At 39.5% G+C, this 23,227-nt stretch overlaps 1 protein-coding gene across 1 annotated transcript in view; it reads right to left on the minus strand.

Annotated features, from left to right (window-relative positions):
- Positions 1-2,524: 2,524 nt before the first annotated feature.
- LOC137106836 (calcium-activated potassium channel subunit beta-4-like) overlaps positions 2,525-23,227 on the minus strand; it is a 28,865-nt gene continuing 8,162 nt past the window's right edge. The window contains exons 3-4 of the mRNA XM_067490804.1: positions 8,122-8,249; positions 2,525-3,612 (exon numbers count right to left, since the gene is read on the minus strand). Coding sequence (XP_067346905.1) covers positions 3,288-3,612; positions 8,122-8,249 — 453 coding nt within the window. The 3' untranslated portion in view covers positions 2,525-3,287. The remainder of the gene's footprint in view (positions 3,613-8,121; positions 8,250-23,227) is intronic.

The following is a 23,227-nucleotide window of genomic DNA, read 5'->3' on the forward strand; positions in this document are numbered from 1 at the left end:
TGTTCTGTCAGCAATGAACGGCCATTTCTCACGGCTTCTCATGAGTAAACGCAGATGGAAATGTTCCTGTAATGTCTGTGAAAAGACGGATGCTCTGCCACCTGATGCTGTTTTCAGCTGATAGAGATTCAGAGTCAGACTCCAGCATGTCTCCGACGGAGACACATCACCGTTCTCGGGATTTACACAGGTTCCCCTTTCTGACAAGGCACAATTTAGAAAAGGATCATAAGATGTGATTTAGGCATTTGTTAATTATTAGGGATTTATAGATCAGTTATAAGCTCCAACTAGGGAAACACGTAAGACTGACAAATTGTGGATGACATGTGTCAGAGGGAATTTCTGCATTGAACTGGATTACTACTCATCTTCTGAACCAAAGAGATTATAATTAGGATGTATTATTAACCACTCATAACATGTAATAAATAAATGTTGGTGGTCAGAACTGTTTTATTTACATTGTTTATTTACATTTTGTATAGTTACGGCACATTTGATATGATTTGTGTGACAGTTTCTTAATAGTTTTGTCTATTTTATTGATAGTTGTCCTTCATGAAAAGGAAACTTAGTTAAAGCTTCCTGTCCAGTTCGAAGCTGAAATTACTTTTCTGTAAAGAGCAATGAGACATCGGAGCTGTAGGGATTTACTAAATCACCCTACTTTACTCACATGGACTCGATTTTGTGCTCATTACTGCTGAAGCCAGTGTTTGGCCATGTGTTGTTTTTATCCTGGAGCTGTTGTGTTTTCTTCCCCAGTGTTTTCTGATCTACAACACGTCTGTGTAACAGTTCACGCCAGCATTTCAAAACATCTTTAATTATCTCCTCAATTACTGAGGCTGGATTGATGTTAACAAGTGCTTAACTTGGTGTAAATGGAGAATGTTTATGAACTCACCACCAGCACAGAGTGTAACTTTGCTCACATTAATATTAATGAAACACAAATGTTTCAATTGTATTTTCAATGGAGCTCTTTTAATGAGCTGTTTGACTCCTAGTGCGGTGAAAAGATGAAATGAGGAACCATTTTGTCCTTTGAGGTAAAAAACTTAGGCTTTTTGATTTTGAAAAACTTTCATTAAGTTCATCTCCTGTTCAGTTCAAAGATGGAATCAAACGGCGAAATGCATTTGGAAAATGATACTGTGCAAATATCAAAGTTTATGCTTTGCATTGATGAAATTCTTAGTTATCAAATCAAAGGATCATTACCACTCTCCTCCTAATACTTGTGTAACAGCAGTGAATGGAAACAAACTAAATTAGCATTTTTGTTAAATTATGGTGCTGACACAGGACAGTGTGATTTTCTGTAGGATAATCACACTGTTGCACTGCTTACTGAAATGTCTGACCAACAGTGGAGAAATGTATATTTCTGAATTTCAGTCAAATCTTTATAACCTGAAGCTGCATGAAACAAGGTGACTACTGCAACTACACATATAAAAGATGAAAATGTAAGTACACTCAGACAAATATGGACATTTGTCATCTGCTGACATATTTGCTTTAAATATATTTGCATCATTTGAGTTTAATGCTACGTGTCCACAAGTTGCAGTTCAACCAACACGTTCTCATCCCACAGCGACAGATAAAGAGGCTTCTTAAGGCTTCAAATTGTGCATCTTTTTAAAGTCTTTTGGTGTGATATTGAAGTCACAGGTACCCTTTGTAGTTACTATTAGATGCTCCAGGAGTGCCACCATTTGACGCCATGGGAACAATTTTATGTACCCACAATAACTGCTTTAGGGTTAAGAGACAGCAGTTAGGGTAATGGATAAAAACGTCATGGTAACGTTAAGTTACAAGATAAATTACTTGAAAACTAAACACTACAAACAGTGACAAGGTCATACACGTTTTCCTTACTGTAGTAACCGAGTGCACCACATGTAACAATCATCATTAAAGTGCATATCATCTCACACTAGATCCCTGGCCTCCTGTGGACATGTCCTGTGTCATGTTGTACCATCCACCTCCCTACGAAACTTTTTCACTTTATATACTACATCAGTTCTTTAGGCGTCAAATATTGAAATGTCTGGGTTTCTGATGAACTACACTGAAAGCTCAGAGCATCAATCACCAATGCAAACGCGTACCCTAAGCGTCAACATCTAATGCAAAGGGACTGGACAAAGCGGCGCTTTCTGACGCCTTACGCAAGAGCATAGGCTCTAGGTTCAATGCATGATCAGTGGGTGCAGAACAAGAACCACAACAATACCAAGGCCAGGAGAAACCTTTAGAACTTGTCGGGCTGACAAAGCAAACCTGCTGTTTTGTCCACTGAGACATCAACATCAAAAGTACTTTAACTTCTTCTAGTGTCGCCATTTTTTTCTTTTTATGTCGTGCAAAAGCAGAAGTTAAGAAAGAATATATTCCACTTTGGCCAGGGATGATCAGGCCCTAATCTATATGTATATTCTATAAAATCCTCCAAAAACACACAAAATACACAAACAATTATGTTAACAATGGGGCCGGGCTTACAGCCATAATCTGTGCATATTCACTGGCAAAAAAGCAAGTAACTCTAACCCTATCAGTGACCTGCAGGACACAACACTGGATAAGCGTTGGAGGACATCATGAATATAGAAGGAAGCAACAGGAACAATGATGATGTTTTTGTGTTGATTTGTTTTTTTGGAAAGAAACTAATTAGTTGCAGGAGCACAGTTCATATTTTCAGAAAGGGAAAGATGAACGAAACCATCACTAAGAGACTGAGTGACACAAGTTGAAAGATGTTATCAGGACTTTGGCTCTCTATTCAGAAACATTTATGGCTACTTGGATTCAATGGGAAAACTACATTGGTAGAAGAGCTACAGTTAAGCTTGTGGTCAAGAGGAGTTCCACGTGTCACTCATTATGTTTGAAGTTTGAATCAGACCTCTGTATCATCCATTATAGCACTAAGTGCCTTATATCCACCGTTTGTGCCAACTTAGGCCGATTTGAAATAATGATTCAGATTCATATCCGAGTCCGAGAATCATTGTTCAGTTAAAATCAGAGGAAGGGTTGTTTCTTTACAGTGTTTCTGCTGAAATGCACAGGCAACAGGGTGGTTTCCCCCTCATTCTCTCGCCATATTCATGTCTTGTGTTGACATTTCCCATCAGACAAAAACGCACCAGATACCAGTGGGTTGTTGGTGGCGTCCTCAGCCAGTTAGTTGACTTCACCTACCAGCTCGTCAGCCTCCAAAGGGATTCAGTTTCATTATTCAAACAACTTTCCCTTCCCCCTTAATGTTCCCTGTCACGACGTCGCACTGGCACCGCAAACAGCGGCAGGGTCCTTGATGGCGACGACAGCTCGGGGTCAGAGTTTGTGGTGATGGGGTCTCCGGCCGTGTTCCTTCGTCGATCCGCGGCGGCGGCAGACAAGTCTTGGCAAACTTCGTAAGAGCATTTCCTCTTCTGCAGGGCCTCGGCTCGAGCGGCGAGGGAGCGAGCGCACACTGTCAGCAGCACGATGAGCGTGCCCAGGAGGAGTGACACCATTGGCCACAGGACACAGTGCAGCAGGACACTAGTGTCATGGGAACGACGCCACAGCACGTCGTCAGGCCTGAAATGCAAGAAAAAACACTTTTTTTCACACATTATTGGCTTCTACTTTGTTGTTTTATTGATCCATGTTGAAACTATGATGGAAACTCTACACGTTCTGTGAAACGTCCGCAGGAAGAGTTTCAACGTTTTCAAGTGGAAGCATTTAAAACGCAAACACTTTTTTCCCGTTAGATGTTTGTTAGTTTGCAAACATCAACTCTTGAGGCATCTAACAATATTTAATAGGAAATAATGGGAATCCATGATCAGCTAGCAGAGCATGAAGCTTTGCTGGGTATGTCTGCACAGAACGCTGTGGGAGATATTTACTCAAACCCTAAAATACTGGCAATGGCAAACATCAATTATCCATTATAAGCAAAGAGATGTGTTAATTTAGCTTCTAACAAACTTTTTGTTAACATGCCACTGAGATACCTCATATGTGAACAATAAATAACTGTTATAATCAAAGTTATTCTGCTGTTAGATTGGGGCCATTGTGGCGAATCTCAAACTTTTTGTTTTGTAACCTTCCTGCCACATCTGAAATTACCTCATATATCAAGCACCAGTGATTTTCTTAAAAAAAAACAATGCGAGTGCTCTACTTTCTTTGTTTCTAAATGAGCACAGAAAAGCATATGTGCAGCATAGATGAGCTCCCACTGGATGCTCATCTATGAAGCAGAGTTTCCTCATTGTGATCCTTCTGGTGCAGATAAAAATAAAACTGACCGAGGCCACAGGTACAGTAAGCACTGCCTGTGAATAACACGAGTAATAAGCTGACATGGAAAAGGACGTCTCTGCTTTACTGCGTCTCATCAACTTTTGGTCAAAGCATAAAAACGGTGCCCACAATAACCTGAATAAAAACTGATAAAGTGACGTCCTTATCATGTAAAAAAGCTGTCAAACTAGCAGTTTTATTTCATGTTAGTTCTGTCAGAGTTTTTCTGTTTCCTGAAGTCCAAATGTATGTGGACACTCAAGCTTACAGCCAAATGTGACAGTTACAGCAAATATGTGACTTTATTCATCTGGTCCCCTTTCAGACAGTGAGGTCCAGCATCATGTTGGCTGATAAGGCCAGAGTCAGCGGACCAGTTGGACTGAGTTGAAACCAAAGCTCTGTGCAGCAACATCCATTCAAACCAAACTGGGAAAAACCTTTATACTGACTGTGTTTACATGCACTTTAGAAACCTGGTTACTGTAAAACGATGTCTACATGCAACGGCAGGAAGCTGATTTCTCCTCCACGTCTAACTTATTGTGGAAGCCTGACTCACAGATTTTAACTGTATAGTTACAGAAAATGCTGCTTTCTGATTTTCTGGTTTTCATGTCTCAGCAAAGTGACAGCACAGGGGTAGAAAAATGGGAAACGTTAGACACACGCAGCTGATCCACAACAGGAAGTGTCTGAATTTAATAAAATTTATGGGGAAAGTGACTTATGTAGTCAACAAGGCCCTTTGTGTTAGTTACATTTTCTGTAAGACTTTTTTTTTTTAAATGAGGCGGCATCCTGTTAATGATCTCTCCTTTCATTCAATTCAATTCAACTTTGTATATATAGCACCAATTCACAACAAAGTCATCTCAAGGCACTTTACAGAATAAAGTCTAGATGTAAAGAGAACAGTGGAGAGGAAAAACTCCCTTTAACGGGAGAAACCTCCAGCAGAACCAGGCTCAGGGTGGGCGGCCATCCGCCTTGACCGGTTGGGGTAAGTGGAAAGTGGACAGAGAAAGAGAGCAACAAAAAGTGCTTGGTAGGACCATGAGCTGCGCACGGGCAAACCCACAAAGCCGGGGACACCTGCAGAAAGGGACAGAGAGAGGGAGACAGAGAAGGAGAAAGACAACTACAGGAGAAAGATCAATGTTAATGTCATCCAGTGGAGACAATTGTGGGGTGGCAGGAGAGAAGAGAGGGGCAAGAGGAGGAAAGGAGCTCAGTGCATTGGGGGGTGGGTCCCCCAGCAGTCTAAGTCTATAGCAGCATAACTATAACTAAGTATAAGCTTTATCAAAGAGGAAGGTTTTAAGCCTAGACTTAAAAGTATTGAGGGTGTCTACTTCCCCAATCAGAACTGGGAGCTGGTTCCACAAGAGAGGGACTTGTTAGCTAAAGGCTCTGCCTCCCATTCTACCTTGGAAACTCTGGGAATCACAAGTACGCCTGTATTCTGAGATCAAAGTGGTCTACTGGGATGATATTGTAGGTGGTTCTAGAGATTTGTTTTATATGTGAAGTAAAGGACAAATCCTTTACTGTTTTTACTACTGCAAGGGACCTTGGTAGACTTATGCCATCTAGAGTAACGATATGGTTGGACATCATATTTCTGAAATGTTTGGGCTCAAATACTATGATTTCAGTTTTGTCTGAGTTAAGAAGTAAAACATTATGGGACATCCAGGCTTTCATGTCTTATTGGCATACTTGAAGCTTGATTAACTTATTTTTTTTCATCTGATTCCATAGATAGATATACCTGTGTATCAACAGCATAGCAATGGAAACATATAGAGTGTGTTCTAATAATGTTGGCTAAAGGAGACATATGTAAAGTAAAAAGTATTGGTCCTAACACAGAGCCTTGTGGAACTCCATAACTAACCTTTGTGTGCATGGAGGATTCACCATTAACATGAAGAAACTGTTGTATATCCGATAAGATTTAAACCAACCTAGCACAGTTCCTTTAATCCTAATTTCATGTTCCAGTCTCTGTAATAAAATGTTATGATCAATGGTATCAAATGCAGCACTAAGATCTAACAGAACAAGTATAGAGATGAGTCCATTATCTGAGGCCATGAGAAGATCGTTGGTGACTTTTACCAGTGCTGTTTCTGTACTATGATGAACTCTAAATCCTGACTGAAAATCTTCATACAAATTATTCCTGTACAGGTGGTAACATAACTGCTTTGCCACTACTTTTCCTATTATTTTAGAAATAAACGGGAGATTAGATATTGGTCTGTAACTGGCTAAATCACCAGGGTCAAGACAGGGTTTTTTAAGTAATGGTTTAATTATAGCTACCTTATAGGCCTGTGGTACATAGCCTGTTTCTAAAGATAGATTGATGATATGTAATAAGAACGTGTATATTAAGGGTAAAGCTTCCTTGAGCTGCTTAGTTGAAATAGGGTCTAGCAGACAGGTTGTTGGTTTAGATGAGGTAATAATTAAAAAGCAGTCTAAGAGGGATTGGGGCCTTATTGATGATTATAGCACTGTTGTACGTGATGGTCTATCTGTAATATTTGGGGGGAGGATCTGGTGAATTCTTTCTCTAATAGCTACAATTTTATTCATAAAGAAAGTCATGAAGTCATTGCTGCTCAGAGTTAAGGGAAAACTAGGCTCAACAGAACTATGGCTCTTAGTCAGCCTGGCTACAGTGCTGAACAGAAACCGGGGGTTGTTCTGTTCTGGAGTAACGGAGGACTTTTTTGTAAATTTTGTAAAACAGTTTTTCCAGGCTAAATGAGATTCTTCTAAATTAGCAGAACGCCACTTCCTTTCTAACTTCCATGTTGCCTGTTTTAAGTTGTGACTTTGTGAGTTATACCATGGAGATCATCTCTTCTGGTTTACTGCCTTCTTTTTCAGAGGGGCAACACTATCGACTATTTTACGTAGTGAGGCTGCAGATTCATCAACAAGATAATCAGCTTGTACAGGTGTAAAGTTAAGGTGGCTACTCTCCATTGTATTGACATATAGTGAAGCAAATGATGAAAGAATCACTTCCTTAAATGTGTTCATAGCATTCATTCTTTCACTCTGATGTATGTTCTGTCAGTTGAAGAAACATGATTAGAAACATGATTAGAAACCTGGAAACAAATAAACATGGTAAAGAAATCTGTGTTCTCCAACAGAAATACACCTGAGTATAGTAACCAGGTTTCCTTAATCTCCAACCCTGATTTCAGAGACCAGCTTTCCCGTTTACATAACACTTGCGAAATCAGCTGATTGTAACCTTGTCTCTTAACACACTCATTGCTACTTGCTTTTTCTCTCAAACAAATTTTGTTGTTGTAAGAACAATTACTACTCGTCCGCAGAAGACAAATGTTAAGATCAGCATTTAGCTCAAAGAGCTTAGGTTTGATAAGTAATATAGTACTATATATTGCAGTACTACTAGAAAATGTATTGAGGATATTTTACTTTGTTGCCATTTTTCTTTGAATTATACTATCTGCAACTCGATTCTCACATACACACTGATCTAAAACATGAAAACTAAAAGAATCACTTGCAACAGTAGCAGCGGGAACAACGAGTGTTTTTGCTAAATATATCCTAGGATTAGAAAGAGAAGAATTAAAGGGTCATGTTTAGATCAAAGTCTGCAAGCAACACATTGTGAAGTCCTGTCAAAAAGACGCCTCAGCGGGTTGTGGCGAACACCTGTAATCTGCTGTGGTAACAACAATCTGTCACCTTCCAATGTATCTGTCTCACACCTTTAAATAGACTGTGTCTCACCTCCTCTGCTGGTTGAAGAAGCAGGTGAAGGATTGGCTGATGACCTCTTTGGTGAAGTAATCCTCCCACCACAGAACGCTGTCTTTGTTCTTCTGGTTGTCCCGCTCACAAGGAGGGACGTAGGAGCACTGAGACACAGAAAGACACAAGAGGACAAGAGTTTTTATTGCAATGTCACAGCTGAACCTCTTGAACCTTTTTTCAGGAAAAAGACATAAAATGATAAAGATAAAGAACATCAATTAGCTTATGAGCCAGTCAATACATTTGGCTACGACAGACAAAAAACAAAAAGGTCATGAGAAGTAATCTAGGACATGAGCAATACATTCCAAAACAAATATAATTTATCGAAACATTTTCTAAAGTCATCAAAACTGTCAAATTTTAAACCACCTTTTCCTTTTTATTGAAATAGGTCGAGGACAATGTTACTGTTCCCACTGTTCTCACTGTAAATCTTGCAACCAATAGAAAACAATTGATGTAACCACATAACCACACACATACCAATACAGTTCAACATAAAAGCGGAAAAAAACATCACAAACAAATTATATAATGCTATTGTAGAGAGCAATGGAAGCCGGGATCAATGAATACTAAAATTTATTTGTCCCACATTTTGGCAAAAAACGTCTTCAACCATCTGTCAGCAGCTTATATTCTGCAAACAGTGGTTGGCTCTCATTAATAATAATAATGATAGTAATAATACATTTAATTGATTATGCACTTTTCATTTAAAAACAAATCTCAACAATCTCTCAAGAAAAAGGGAACATGAAACATATAAACATTAACACCAAACGAGCAAGGAGCAGTTATTAAGACGCTTTCTTGAAGAAATTGGTCAGATCCTTTTTTAAAGCAGCTACAGTCTGTGGGGCCTTCAAATGTTTAGGAAGGAAGTTTCCACAGGCGGCAGCTGAACAGAAAGCTTGATCTCCCATAGTCTAACTTTCTGGGGATATGTAGGAGGTGGGTGCTTGTACAACGGAGATTGTGGGATGAAGTTTGCTGAGCGAGAAACACCTTGAGGTAGTCCAGAGCGTTGCCATGGATGCAGATATGCAAGTAACCCAATTTTATATTGAATTCTGGAGGAGACCGGGAGCCAGTGAAGGGACTTGAAGAGAGGAGTGATATGCTCACGTTTAGACACTCTCATCAGGATCCTGGCAGCGCTGTTTTGTGTGTGCTGGAGCTTTTGAAGACTCTTGCCAAAGACCCCGATGAGCAGCCTGTTGCAATAGTCAAGCCTGGAGGATACAAAGGCATGGATGAGGGTTTCTGCATCAGATAGGGTGAGACTGGGATGGACTTTGGCAATGTGGAAAGTCCTTTGAGGTGGAAAAAAAGATGATTTAAACAGGTGTTTAATGTGGTTACAAAAGGGTCTAGGCTCACACCAAAGTCAGTAACTATAGATGAGAGGGGAATGTCCTGTCTGGAAAAGGTGAAGGAGTTTATAAATGACTGGATCTGATGTGGGGCGCCAGTATGGCTTCAGTTTTCAAGGGGAGCTTCGGTGAATGTGGCAGGATCTATACAGGATTCCTAGCTGTTTTAGGGTTGAGATGCAGGCTACAGTAGAGAAGTTGTGGTATTTCAGCAGTTGCGAGGCAGAATATGTTAACATCATCCTGGTCATGGACAGTGTTAGCCTGGAGCTATCCGTCAGCTGCAGGCTGGAGAGACAGTGATAGAGACCCACAAGTCCAGGCAGAGTGGTGATGAAAAACTCCCCCGGATGATGTCATATGGAGGAGTTTGTCAGCAAAAAGCAGAAATATTTTAATATAGTAAAGTCAGAGGCATTAATGTACATTTATATTCTTAACTAAAGACATAGAAAGCGAGTTGAAAATTGGTGAAGTCGCCCTTTAAATTTTTGTTTTTCTATCAACTGGCAAGTTTATGAAGTTCACAATTTTCTCCAACCTTTTTTTGGTTTTTCAAGTTAAGATAAAAAAAGATGCATAGATGCAAACAGGCGAAGAAGTCTTTCCAAAGTCAACGGTCACTTCTACAGTTTTTGACACATTTATGTGTGAAATTTTGCACCATTGACTAAAGTCATCCAATATCATTGATAGTGATAAGTGACACTACACGTGGATCATCAGCAAACTTAATTATATGTCTGCCCTCATAGTGAGTTGACTGTATAGCACAAAGGTGGTGTAGCTGCTATTAACATTTTTTGATGCATGCATTTTGTTTAAGGTCTAACCTTAAACCTGCAGTTCTGATTCACTAAATGGTTTATGCTTTCAGTAAATCTATATGGAAAATTATACTCAGCTCGAACCAGTTCACAGTTGACAGACCAATGAGTGACAATTAGGTCCTGTAGGAAGTTTAAGGATCGTCCCGCAGTCAAAATGTCAGTGATTCCCCAGCAGGCAGTGCTGTAATCAGGTCCAAACGAGGTTTGATCCTGATTGGCTCAGAGGGGGTCAGCATCATCCACCTCTTCTTCTACAGGTTACATTTAGCTTGAGAATCTAAACATAAACTATCACACACGAGGTGGTTGATTGTTTCCTGGCTGGTTACTGTGGATCTGCTGTGATGAAGGTCTGATTAGTGCAGAGGATGAGGGGTGTGTGTGTGTGTGTGTGTGTGTGTGTGTGTGTTTGTGTCTGTGTGTGTGCGCGCGCGCGCAACCACAACTACAATTCAACTCGACACAAATGTAATGATGAGATCATAAAGACATCAAGCTCCATTTGTTTTTTATTGAAGTCATTCATCTTTATAAAACAAATCTGCATCATTTTTAGACAGTGACACTGCTCGTTCTCATTGCTCCAAGTTAAATCTCATTAGTTTTACAAGTAGTTTGGTACATTATGCTGGGGAAGTTTCATCTCCAGGTTTTCTTCAAAAACTTCTCAGCAAAAATTCAAACAGCTGTTCAGCCTCACCTGGCATCATAATGATACCGTGTGCCGCATCAGATCCTCTCCAACCACTAAGTGAACTCAAAGAGCGCAGAGTGATGATGTTCATGTCATGTATCAATCCAGAATAATAGTTGTTTCCAAGTTACGTTTTTCCACTAAACCCACACAACAGCCTGTGCACAGCTGGATGATTAATAAGCTACACCCTCAGGCCACAGGCTTATTTCGTCTGAGCTGTGAAAGTGTCCTATGTTTTTATAATCACATCAGATCTTCACTGAATTTGTTTTTCTCTGCGCGTTTCAGGTAATTGTCGGCTCAGCGCCCGACTCGGTTCAGCATCCATTCATCCGCAGCACCATTTATCAGCCAGCCAATCAAAGACAGCTCGTCTGACGACATCATCAGTGGCTTGCCGTGACTGATGATTGCAGTTGCCATGCCAACAGGCTGAGGTTACAATTACATGTGTGTGTTTTAGTCTGCAATAAATGGCCTGAATGAGATCAGTGTTGACATGTGCTATGTTTGATAGAAGCCGTTGTTTACTGGAGGAACTGTACGACAAGGATCAGGTTCCTCCATATCTGTGCTCATTGAAATGTTACTTGCAGGTGTTGTTATTTTCAGGGCTTTGATATTTAAAGCATGGACACAAGGATGCTTCTAAAGGTGTTTTTTGTGTGTGTGTGTGTGTGTGTGTGTGTGTGTGTGTGTGTGTGTGTGTGTGTGTGTGTGTGTGTGTGTGTGTGTGTGTGTGTGTGTGTGTGTGTGTGTGTGTGTGTGTGTGTGTGAGAGAGATTTGGTTCATCAGCCTCGCTGCTGTTAAAAAGCAGGTCTGTAAAAATATGCATTAAAAGCCTGATGTAAACATGACAGGTCTCTGCTGAATGTGTCAGCTGCAGTGGAGCTGCCATTGATTCAATACGACATTCATCTGCAAATGTTTGTAGAAATATCAGATATTTCAGTCTCAACTTCAACTTTAATTCTCACTACTGTAATTTTTATGTAAAATGAATCAACTAAAGGCCGGGACACACCGAGCCGACCGTCAGCCCATTGGCAGCCTCCTGGCCGATTCATCATGTTGAATCAGTGCTTGTCTGTGAGTGATTCAGCTTAACAAAGAGACTGCAGGATTGACGAGGTACAGTTGCGACATCTTATCAGACACACCCTCCAATAGAAGTAGTTATAAACCATCTGTTGGTGAGCCAGACTGGTCCCAAAATGGTGAGCAGAACGTGCAGCACTACGCCTTCGTTAGCTGTCGTCTTTGTCGTCTCAGATGAAGCCGCCGTGACACCACTCAGCAGTTGGCGCAAATTCGTCGATCTGTCCATTGTGAAAAAAGTGTAAAAATTTCTTGCAGCCCTGAGTTCGCAGTTTTGTTTACAATTGTTTTGAAATTTGTTTGAAATTTATTTGAAAAAAAAATATAATATGGTATAAGAAAAAAGTTAAACTAAACCTTCAAATATGATTTTCATTACCTGCAGATGCAGTGATGTAAGTATAAACTCTTTGTCTCTGAGTTAATCTGCTCCTACAAAAACAATCGCCCTGTGGAAACAAAGTTATTCTTGAGTCTTGATTATAATTATTTTGCAGCTGTGGGAGAGGAGTTCACTCAGATCTTTTACTCCCTCAGTCTTCAGACAAGCCATTCTGCTCACTATAACTAGTGGTGGTGCTGTTGCTTATCACTTTATGAGGGTTTATGATCGTAAAATGTACCAATCTGTGTGGTCATCATAACTCATTTTGTCCCACTGTTTTTTTTGTGCAGATACTTGCTTAGTTTGCCTCACATGACGATTTTGCCTCTGAGTGTAAGTATGAGTGTTGTTTTCTAAATTGTATTAGTTTTACCATCTTAAAGTGCAACAGTAGTATCATTAACATTTAAAGCATGAAAAGAAGAGAACTCATTATTCAGACAAATGTTGACTGTCAGTGCTTTACAGTTGTCTTATTTAACCAATTCAAAAACACCAAACATGTAAAGCTTTAACACAAGTATTAAAACAGCATGGCATGAAAATACTCAACTAAAGTACTAAGAATGGGTACTTAAGTACAGTATTTCAGGGTACTTAAAATACACTGTCACTACTGATGGTTAGCTTGTAAAATGTCAAAGGATTGTGGGAGATGTAAGCTAAGATTTACACACACACACACACACACACACACACACACACACACATAAATGTGAGCCCAACAAGACAAACTTTTAAACGTGTAAAAATGTTTATGAGGTTATGGTTACATCATTTATAGCTGTAATCAAATTGTGTTGTTGTGTCCTTGATGGAACATAAAAATAAAAGCTTAAGTAAATGTTTGTGTTACGTAACATCACAGTTATTGAGATTAACTGTAAAATGAATGATACAAAATACTAATAATCCCCCCGAGCATCTGCTGAAATTATGTTTCTGTTGAACTGTCTGATTAGCAATCTGAACCCATAATCAGAATCTACGTATGATGGTGTTGTATCTTCAGTTAGCTGCTGTTTCTGTTCTGACTGACTCCAACATGATGTCTACCTGTCTGATGATGAATCGGAAGGTCAGTCCGGGCTTATCTGAGCAGATGTTTGCCATCGCTATGTCAAACATTGTTAAATATGGGTTGAATATGATGTCCACTGTGATTTTAAAACAATAATGGTGGATGAAGAAAACATTTATGTTTGTTTGCTGCTTTGGCACATCACATACACCTGGGGCATAAATGATTACCTCATGGATACAGGAGAGACAGGGAGAGTCTCTGAGGACACAAAGCAGACAGAGGTAATTGAGTAGGGTAATGATGGGGCCGGGGTCACACTTTGCTCGAGTCCACCAGGACAAACACGACTGGTAGCTGGTCTCAGAACTAGTCCCAACTTCGCCTCCTCGTATATCGAGACACTGAGCTGAGTCCTAACACTTCCACCAGGTCTTAGGGCAGCATAAAGGAGGTCAACAAACAAATATTTGCTTAATATTTACAATATTAAACATGGGGGTGTCAGCTGGAGCCAAAACACACCGAACTCTCGTTTGTTCTGCTGCTACAAAATCAGCTGCTATAAAATAAAGTATGGACTCATTTTCTACAGGAACCCATCGTCAAACCTTTTAATCACTTTCTTCTAAATGTTCTATTTGTCCTCTACATAGAAGTAGCCAACTGCTTCTCTTTGAGTAGAAGTAGTCTACTCAAAGAGAAGTAGTTGACAGTAGAGTCTACTGTACATACAAGAACTTTTTTCTAACTACTTCATTAAATAAAATGTAAAATGTTTGTACAACAACAAACCTATCGGACCTTTGTTCCAAAATCAGCAAAGCAACAACTTGTAACAAAGGAAAATGAATGACTTCTGCTACCTGTCCTCCAGCTTCAACACCCACAGATGTTATTTGTCCCCCCCTCTCATACGACCTACTAAACCATTTGTTTAAATATCACCACCATGTAGGGAGGCAGCTGTCTGTTGGTGCCATGCAAAAAGCGCTCGATACCCTTCGTTACAATGGACACAAAATGGCGGCCAGTTTCACACTTGTTTGTTTTTGCTCTGAACACTGTGAAAGGCAGGATTTAAAATGTGCAAACACAACAGTTTAGTTTGGGTTGGCACTAAACTAAGATGCTTAGAGTTAGTAAAAACATTGCGCTTTAACTTAAATATTACCTAACGTCACGTGTCATCTTGTGATTTGGAGGCAACGGCGACTAGATCAGCAATGTCACACTGGACTGGAAACAGTACAAAGGACCTACTCCACTGTATTTTATGGGAGGAAGGTCTCAGTTAATCCTTTACAGCCAGCGAACATAAACATTGTAGATTAAAATTTCACCAGTTTAAATAAAAATGGAGTGGAGCACAGTCTGTGACCAGGAACAATGGCCCCTGACTGGGCTGGGAGATACAAGCAGCTTGACGTCCTGGAGAACCAGAAGCTCTGCCTCATTATGGTTAATTAGTTTATGTTAGCAGGACACACACACCTGCACGCACACACACACACACACACATCATTGTTGCTGCCGTCATTTCTCAGTGATCACATTATTTTTTCATTTCCTGAAGAAATGCACGGTTTTTCAAATTAAGAGCTCCATGCGACCGTTGCAGCCTTTTTGTTATTTTTTGTTGTGTCCTCATTCAGACTGAAAAATGAGAAGAGGACACTCGTCTTTGAATGATTAGAACAGAGTTCAGTGTTAATGTAAAAAGCTGAGCTTGGGATGGTCAGTTAATGTGTGTCAGTCAGTCCTCTGATTTCAGCAGCTCTCATCATTTACATTGATAATATAATTAAGTCATAAATGAGGAAATTACTTTCGTAATTGGCTGAGTTAAAAGCACCCACCTGCCTCCGTCTCCTCTCGTCCTTCCTGCCTCCCTCTCTCTCTTTATTCACATGACCTTTTCACCATTGTACAGCTCACGATTTAGTGCAGATTTCCTCTTTAAATGACTGGAACTGCAAAGAAAAGTCTCAAATCAGTCGAATCTTCTTTACAGAGGGAAAGAGGTTCCTTCTACTGCTCGTCACAAAATACCAAGTAAAGCTGCAGGTTCGATGTGGTTTTGATCAAATCCGATGGCTCAATAATAATCACTTCTTCTAAATGTGACTTTTATATTTCAGTCTTACTGCAGATGTTATGCACCAGAAACTGAAGCCATTGATGAACATGGGCACCAAGGAAATATTTATTGGTACAAGTGATTTAGTTCTAAAAACAAGTAAGTAACAAAAACAGTACCTGAAACCAAATTACACAGCAAGTATTATTAATATACTATACTACTAAATACAATCCAGATATTACTTTACTTTAACTACAACATGAAACAACAAACCTACTGTGTTAAGCAGTGTCCAAAAAAACGCAGCATGCAATTTTACAAACCCTGCAACTACAATCAACTACAATCACTTTATTCAGGAATGTAGTCCATCCAGCCCATAGCTCCACATTTATGCAGACAAAAAGTACAATCTCCTCTGCATTCATAAAGGCACACAAGCTTCTAACTTCATTGCATTCTCTGAATTACAAACCAAGGACGGGTCATTACATAGATGACCTGTAAGATGCAGGTCCTTTAAGTATTTATCACGTAACTCTCGATACATATCAAAAGTGCTTTTCATCTTCCCATACACATGCACTCGTAGCCGATTCACTATATTTTCCCAGTATATCTATCAAAGGATATTAAATTAATTTGCCTGTTACTAGGTGATGACCTGGACACCTGAACAAGAACAGTGAACATCGTTCCCGCTGTGTATTATATATTTTAGTGAAATAGTGAATAGTGTTCTTGTTTTGAATTGAGAATTCACAGTCAGTTTCTATAATAACTGTAATACCTGATGATGATGGAGGATGAGGAATTACTAAAAGCAAACTTTCTCAGCACCTTTTTCATCAGAAAGTGGTAAAGTCAAACATATTTTCAGTCATTTCAATTTAATTGACTGTGCACTGCATTAAAACACCGTCTCTCACAATTTTTGAGATTTCTATATGAATATATGAACTATATGTAGATTCTTACAGGACAGAAGGGCCTATGAAACATAGCTAGTCAATGTTAGAGCTCTAAAACATGTTGGGTAATCCTAGTGCTGACGCGAACATCTGTCCAGCTGCTCCCAAAGCCAAAGCAGCTTTACTGTAAGAGGTTTCAGCTCTTATGAAATATATTATGTGATGAACACACACACATATGCAAACACACACACACACACACGATTGTTCTCGTATAGCTCATTGTGTATTTCCTGCCCCCCCTCAGCCTGGTTGGGTTTGTGTGGGGACATTTTTGATAAAGTTTATTCTAATAAAAGTACTGCATTCTCAAGGTTGACAAAGAGACAAACTCCAATCATGATATAGTTTGACAGCAGTTGGGTGGGAAGTGAGACCATGGAGCTTCACAAACAGCAATCCAAGCCCCAATGCTTGACTCTAACATTTGTTGGGCACAGTGCAATCAGGGCTGAAGTTGGGCTAAACCTGTAGAGTGTCTAACTAACATAAACCTGGTCCGATTGTGAACCCTAAAACCAGCCTACCAGACTACTTTGAAACATTGTAAAGTCACAGTTCTCAGCAGAAGCTTGCATGAATAATGCAATTGTTTTTCTAATAACTTCCAAACTGACTGACAGATGACAATTTGGGCTGTTTGTACAGATGATTTAAAGAAATATGAAAAGATATGCCTCAATTAAATGACAAATATGTTTGAAATAAACTCACAATTTATAAAAAGGGGTCAAAAGAGACCATAACACCGGCTCTTTAGGTTTAGAGTCAGGCTTTAGTTAGGGTTAGTATCATGTGGCAATGAGTGTCCTCACAACTCCAACAACCAGTGTGCAAGTGTTTCTGCTGGTAAATCAAAATACATGGACACACACACACACACACCATTCAATCCATTTGTAGTTTAATAGAGTCTGCCAAGCCAAGCTAGACTGTCTACGTGTGTGTGTGTGTGTGAAAGCAGTGAATGATGTCTGTATTTGACAGAAAGCCACAGGGACATTAGGATTTCAGAGCAATAAACTGCAAACAGGCTCAGGGAGACGAGGAAAAACAACTAAGAGATAAAAGCAAGTTGAACTCATTTAACATTTGGATAATTATTAATTTGATTTTACAGAATACTACAAAATATGCTTTGTAAATCAAGGGTGCAGGTCTAATTCTAGTGGAGTTCTTCTTAATTCACTGTTTGATCAAATGTGCAGCATCACATTTCAGCTGGAAAGAAAACCAGAAAATCCTTTTTTTTTACCCCTGCTGAATCCAACAAGCAGCTGGTTTATCTGATCACAAACACCAGTTTTTTCTGTTTCTGTTTAAAGATCAGCAAACACACACACACACACACACACACACACACACACACACACACAGTGCTGCTAAGCCATTTGTAAAAACTCTGCTGGCCATTTATTTTTTCATCCCTTTTCTCTCCTGTTGCCGCCACAGTTTATTTTTGTTCAGACCAAAATGAACTGAACTCCTGACCCCAATAAACAAGAGGTGGTTCAGGGGGTGTGTATGAGTGTTTGTGTGTGTGATCAGGCTGACTTATCAGCAGGTCTAAAGATACAGTTTCATTTTTGATGTTGGAAAACGAACAATTTTCTTTTTAAAAAAAATACAGATATGTTCAGATTTGCTTTAGTTTTGTCTATTGTTTTTAAAAGTCTCACACGAGACAGTTTGAGTCTGTGAATGACAAGTGTCAAAGTGTTTCCTGATCTCAAAACATTTTTAAAAAAACAGACAAAAGGATCAGGGTCGTCTTATAATATGGTGATAATGAAAAGGTATTTCAACATGCACATGCTTTGATTATTAATATCAATATAATATTTGGTGCAACATTTCAAAGGTTTTGTTCAAAAACCAGCTGCGACAAAAATGGAAAGATATGAAAGTAAAAAATTATTCTTCAGTACTACAAAACATACTGCATATGGATGGAAACAGCTGGTCCCTGTAACAGTCATGCTGCTGTTGATCTTAATGTCATGTCAGTCATTTGGTCCACAGGCGGCTCCATTAGCTAATCGCCCCCTATAGATACAACACCAATTAACTCCAGGTCTCCCTCGGTCGGCAGTCTACAGACACGTCCATCACAGACACAAGTGCAATTAACTCAACACTTATGTCTGTTGCTGTCATTAGTCACTTGGCTAAAAGGTCAAAGAGCTCACAAACAGGGTTTGAGTCTTTTTACAACCTCTTATCAATCACCCTTTTTTGCGCCCCAAGCTGAACATGGTCCAGTCAAAATCAAATGCTTCCTGTTCTTTAAATATTCCAACTATCATCACTTTTAACAGGGAACAAAGTCACAGTGTCCAAATTAAGTTGAGCATCCCCGAACTAAACTAAAAGAGGCACAAAGATGGTTTGTAATGGGAATAGTTGTTTGTAGGTGAGCCTGATAAACCTGACACACAATGTGGACAAAGCGTGGTGAAGCCTTGTTGCATTGTTTGTGAGATTTAGTCCAGGCACCTATTAAGAGGTTTCGAAAATATCCATAACATGTTATGGCATAACATAATAATCAATGAGACAGCAATCAAAGTCTAAAAATTTGATTTAAAATAGTCCAAACATTACAATTCTGTGCTTTCTAACCAGGTATCGTTTATCAGGGTCGCTTGAAAACTCATGGAGAGAAACGACAACAAAAGCCAACAGTAATAGAAGAAGCATGTGGGTAAAATTCTACAGATTGTTAAAGATTTTAGATGCCTGCTTTCTGGGCGTATTTGGCTTCTCAAAATAAACGCTGCAGACAAGTCCAAAAATGTTTTTTTAAGTATTTCTGACAATATAAAATCAACACGTGACTCATTATATTCTTTCTTTGTACCCTTAATCAGATGAATGCAGTTTGCAGCCAACATGATGCAGCTTGCTTGAAGCCTTTCTGTTCTCCTGGTTTTCTGTCTTGATACACAGTGTATGAGCCAATCTGGGTTTTCCTTTAGTTTTGTTCACGTTGTGTATTGTAAGGTTGTAAGGTAGCTGGGGAGAGCAACAAGGTAGTAGTAAAAAATTGAGTGTGTAGCTGAGGAGGTACATGGTTCTGTACCGTGTTCTGTGGAAATGAATTGTGAAACTAGCTCTGTGGAATAATCTATGAAATTACTTGTTATTCGCTCTATTGGAACATGAAAGTCAATAAATGTTCTGTTTTTTTCATAGAACAATCTCTGGAGTGGAGCCTGCATCTCCACGCAAACATTACAACAAACAACCAGAACAGAAACCAGAGATTTCTAAAGCGGATCCTGAAAATCAGTATTTAAGCCTATTTTCAATAGTTCTATCAGCCAAAAAATACCTGATCAGCACCGGATTGTTTCTTTGCACAACTGTCCTAGAAATCTGTGAGGGCTTGAACTTAGTTTGTGGAAATGATATTTGTTTCACTGCTCTGTTTAAGTAAAGTGTAACTGAAATGAACTTGTTGGTTAAAATGTCTTTGTAGCTGCTGTCAGATATTGTTTGTGTGGGAAGATGTTCCACTCTGTAACAACTACTGAGTGCTTCTGTTGTTCCAGAAAAACAGCAGAGTGATAGCAGATTTCCTCACTCTAGAAGACCTCCAACACGGAGATTTTTTTCAATACAAATATATAAACAATATTCCACTCATAAGTTTACAACCAGCTGTGATTCAGTGTTTACGTACTTGCTCGTGCATTTTATGTAACTGTGGGGTTTAATCCACATGTTTGCTCAAACACATGTACCATGTGTTTGTGGTCACTGAAGACGTCCCCAATGGGTCCAGATCATGGTAATTGATTCATTTTATCAAGGAACTGTTGATACATCCTGCTGGGAAGTGTAAAATAAAATGTGATACTTATATCAATAAATGCATGCATTTAATCAATAATTGCAGGCCTCACTATTTGTTGGCTGTAATTCTTCAAGTGGTTTGAGTGAGATGATTGTGGCATTAAATTTAATGTGGTAACAGTGGTAGAAACATGTCCTGGACTGAACATTTACATATCCGTAAATAGACATTTAAAGGCCCGAACGCACTGCTCTGTGACACTGAAGTGGGATTCTCTCTCTCTGCCATTAGTTCTATATTAAAGGTCACGGAGCCCATGAGTTAGACGATGTGACATCCATCCTATAATCCAACCTCCCTTCTCTCTTTCCATTAGACAAAAAAGGATTTCTGAATGAAGCGTGACTTGTCTCCCTCTCTGTCTCTCCATATCGTCTCCGTCTCCATGGCGACCGAGCAGCATCGATGACGCGCCATCTCTCCCCTCTATATTTACTCTGTTGCTGTAGCAACAGTGCAGACATGCACTAAAGAAGATGTAGTTTTACACAGCAGCACACATTTGGACTGTATTTATCTGTAGTGGCCCAGCGGTTGCCTTTGTCCAGCCCTGTCCTCTGAAGGGCATTATTTACATGCCCAAAAGTATGTGGACACTCGTTTGCTACGCCCACATGATGAACAGTTGAATAGAAACTAAAACAGTTAAGGACTTAAAATAGATATAGGCACAGAGGCCCCTCTACAGGATGAGGCTTCACGACTGAAGATCGTAGAATGATATTCAGTTTCAGTGGTTGGCCTAAGGTGCTACTCAGTGGCATCTTGAAGATGTTGAATATGCTTAATTTAAAACAATACTTCAGTTCTAACTGTCTGGTGGAGAGTCTCAGTAATAAACTTCTGTGGAGTCCCAGCCAAGCACATTTAGCAGAGGTCTGGCAGAAGTTTGGCAGTTTAGCAGAAGCTTTTATCCAAAGTGATTTACAAGGGAGGAACACAAACAAAAGTATGGAGAAGCTAAAGTAAACTAAACCAGAAATACTATGGTTGTTTGCCAACCTGCTGTACATCGTGATCCATTGCTGCCCCAACACAAAACTGCCCTGTCTGTTAATGCAACAAATTCTGATTTCCTGTCATAGTTGTTAAAAGGCTAAAACCAAACGGAGAAACACAAATCAAGAAGAAATGAACACAAGTATGAAGCTGTCCATAAACCTTTGGCCACAGCTGAAGGTGCACATGCACTCACTTGGTGGCATATTGTCAGCTGTTAGTTAATGGTGCTCTAAGCCTTTCATTCACACACTTGTTAGTGTCTTAACGGTGTGTCGTGTCTCGGCATCTATTTCTGTTCAGCTCACGACTTCAGGCAGCTGCGACACTAAAACCATTCTGACAGAATCTCTCCCGACGCTCATAGGATAAAAACGACAACATGTAACAACATGTAATTCACAAGACTGCTGATGCAGTTTTAGTTTTTTCATTGCATGTTCCAGCATTCGAGTGACAACTAAACGTCTTAATATATAAATTTATAAAGTAACTTTTAAAAAGCTGGTGGTGACGGAAAACAAAACCAAAACAGATCTTTGGGGCGACGGCAGGGGCCCTGCTGTGCTGTCAAAGTAAAAATCTTATCTTCTCTCTGTGTTGTTTAGTCAATTCTCTCTCCTGGAGAGTGAGTGGTATTGAAGGTGCTCCCACTGTGACATCACACAGGGGATACATGAGGATAAAACCACTCTTGTGCATAGATACCTTTAGAGTTTGCATTGCACCCAGGTGAGGGGAAAGGCAGGATTACATTGGCGTGGTTTAAGCGCTGGATGATAAAGGTTTAACCAAGCACAGCCATGAACATGTTTTTTTTCCCCTTTTTGTCTGAGCTAAACCTAAACTTGCTGCCTTCATCTACTTTAGAAAGCTGCTAATATGTAGATGTATGTCATATTCCCATTGGCCGGGGTTGAAAGTTGGGGTCACACCTCCTACAAATGAGAGTAGGGCCTCATGAAGGAGGGAGAGAGAGAGGATGGTTGAATGAAATTCCACGTGTTAAAAATACACTTAGTTTTTATAAAAACGAGTCAATACGACTATATTACCAACTCTTCAACTTGTTGGTCTTGGATTGTTTTGCAGTTTTTACCGATATTTATTGACTCTACACAGCTTCTGCTCATTCATTCTAATTGCCACATGTTCATTTTTGTCATTATAATTTTCCAAAAAGACAAAGGATTTTTTTTGATTACTGTCCCACTGAGAGCTTCTTGTTTGTAATCTGTTTTTAAATTATCAGGTCCTCTGCCCAAAAAGGCGATATGTTTGCAAATGTGATCAATCACAGCCACACAAAACTGGCTGTCAGATTTCACAGTTTCGTTGAGCAGAGCTGACTTGATTCTGTGTATTTGTTGGAAACTGGACAACCAGCTGGGCGCTAGCGTTTCACTGACTGTCACCTACATAATTCCATCAGTTGCAAATTTGTCGTGAAGTATAAGATCACCTATAATGGGTTTATTCTCCTCTGTCTTTGAGCTTTGTTTTGTAGAGGACCCAGTTGTCAGACTTTTAGTTTAGAGTTTGTTCAATTGTTCTATTTTATGAAATTTCTTTGAGTTTCATCTACATTTTTATAAATAATGCATGTACAACTTCAGGCAAGGTTGTACTATATGGGTACAACCAATCACAAGTGATTTTCTTTTAAAAATAGACTAAATATAGATTGATTTATTTTATAAAATAAAATAGAAAATCATTATAGTTGATGCTGCCAAAACTAAAGCTTTTAAAAAGTCCC

This window comes from Channa argus, chromosome 21 (assembly GCF_033026475.1).
Source record: "Channa argus isolate prfri chromosome 21, Channa argus male v1.0, whole genome shotgun sequence".
NCBI classification, from domain to species: domain Eukaryota; kingdom Metazoa; phylum Chordata; class Actinopteri; order Anabantiformes; family Channidae; genus Channa; species Channa argus.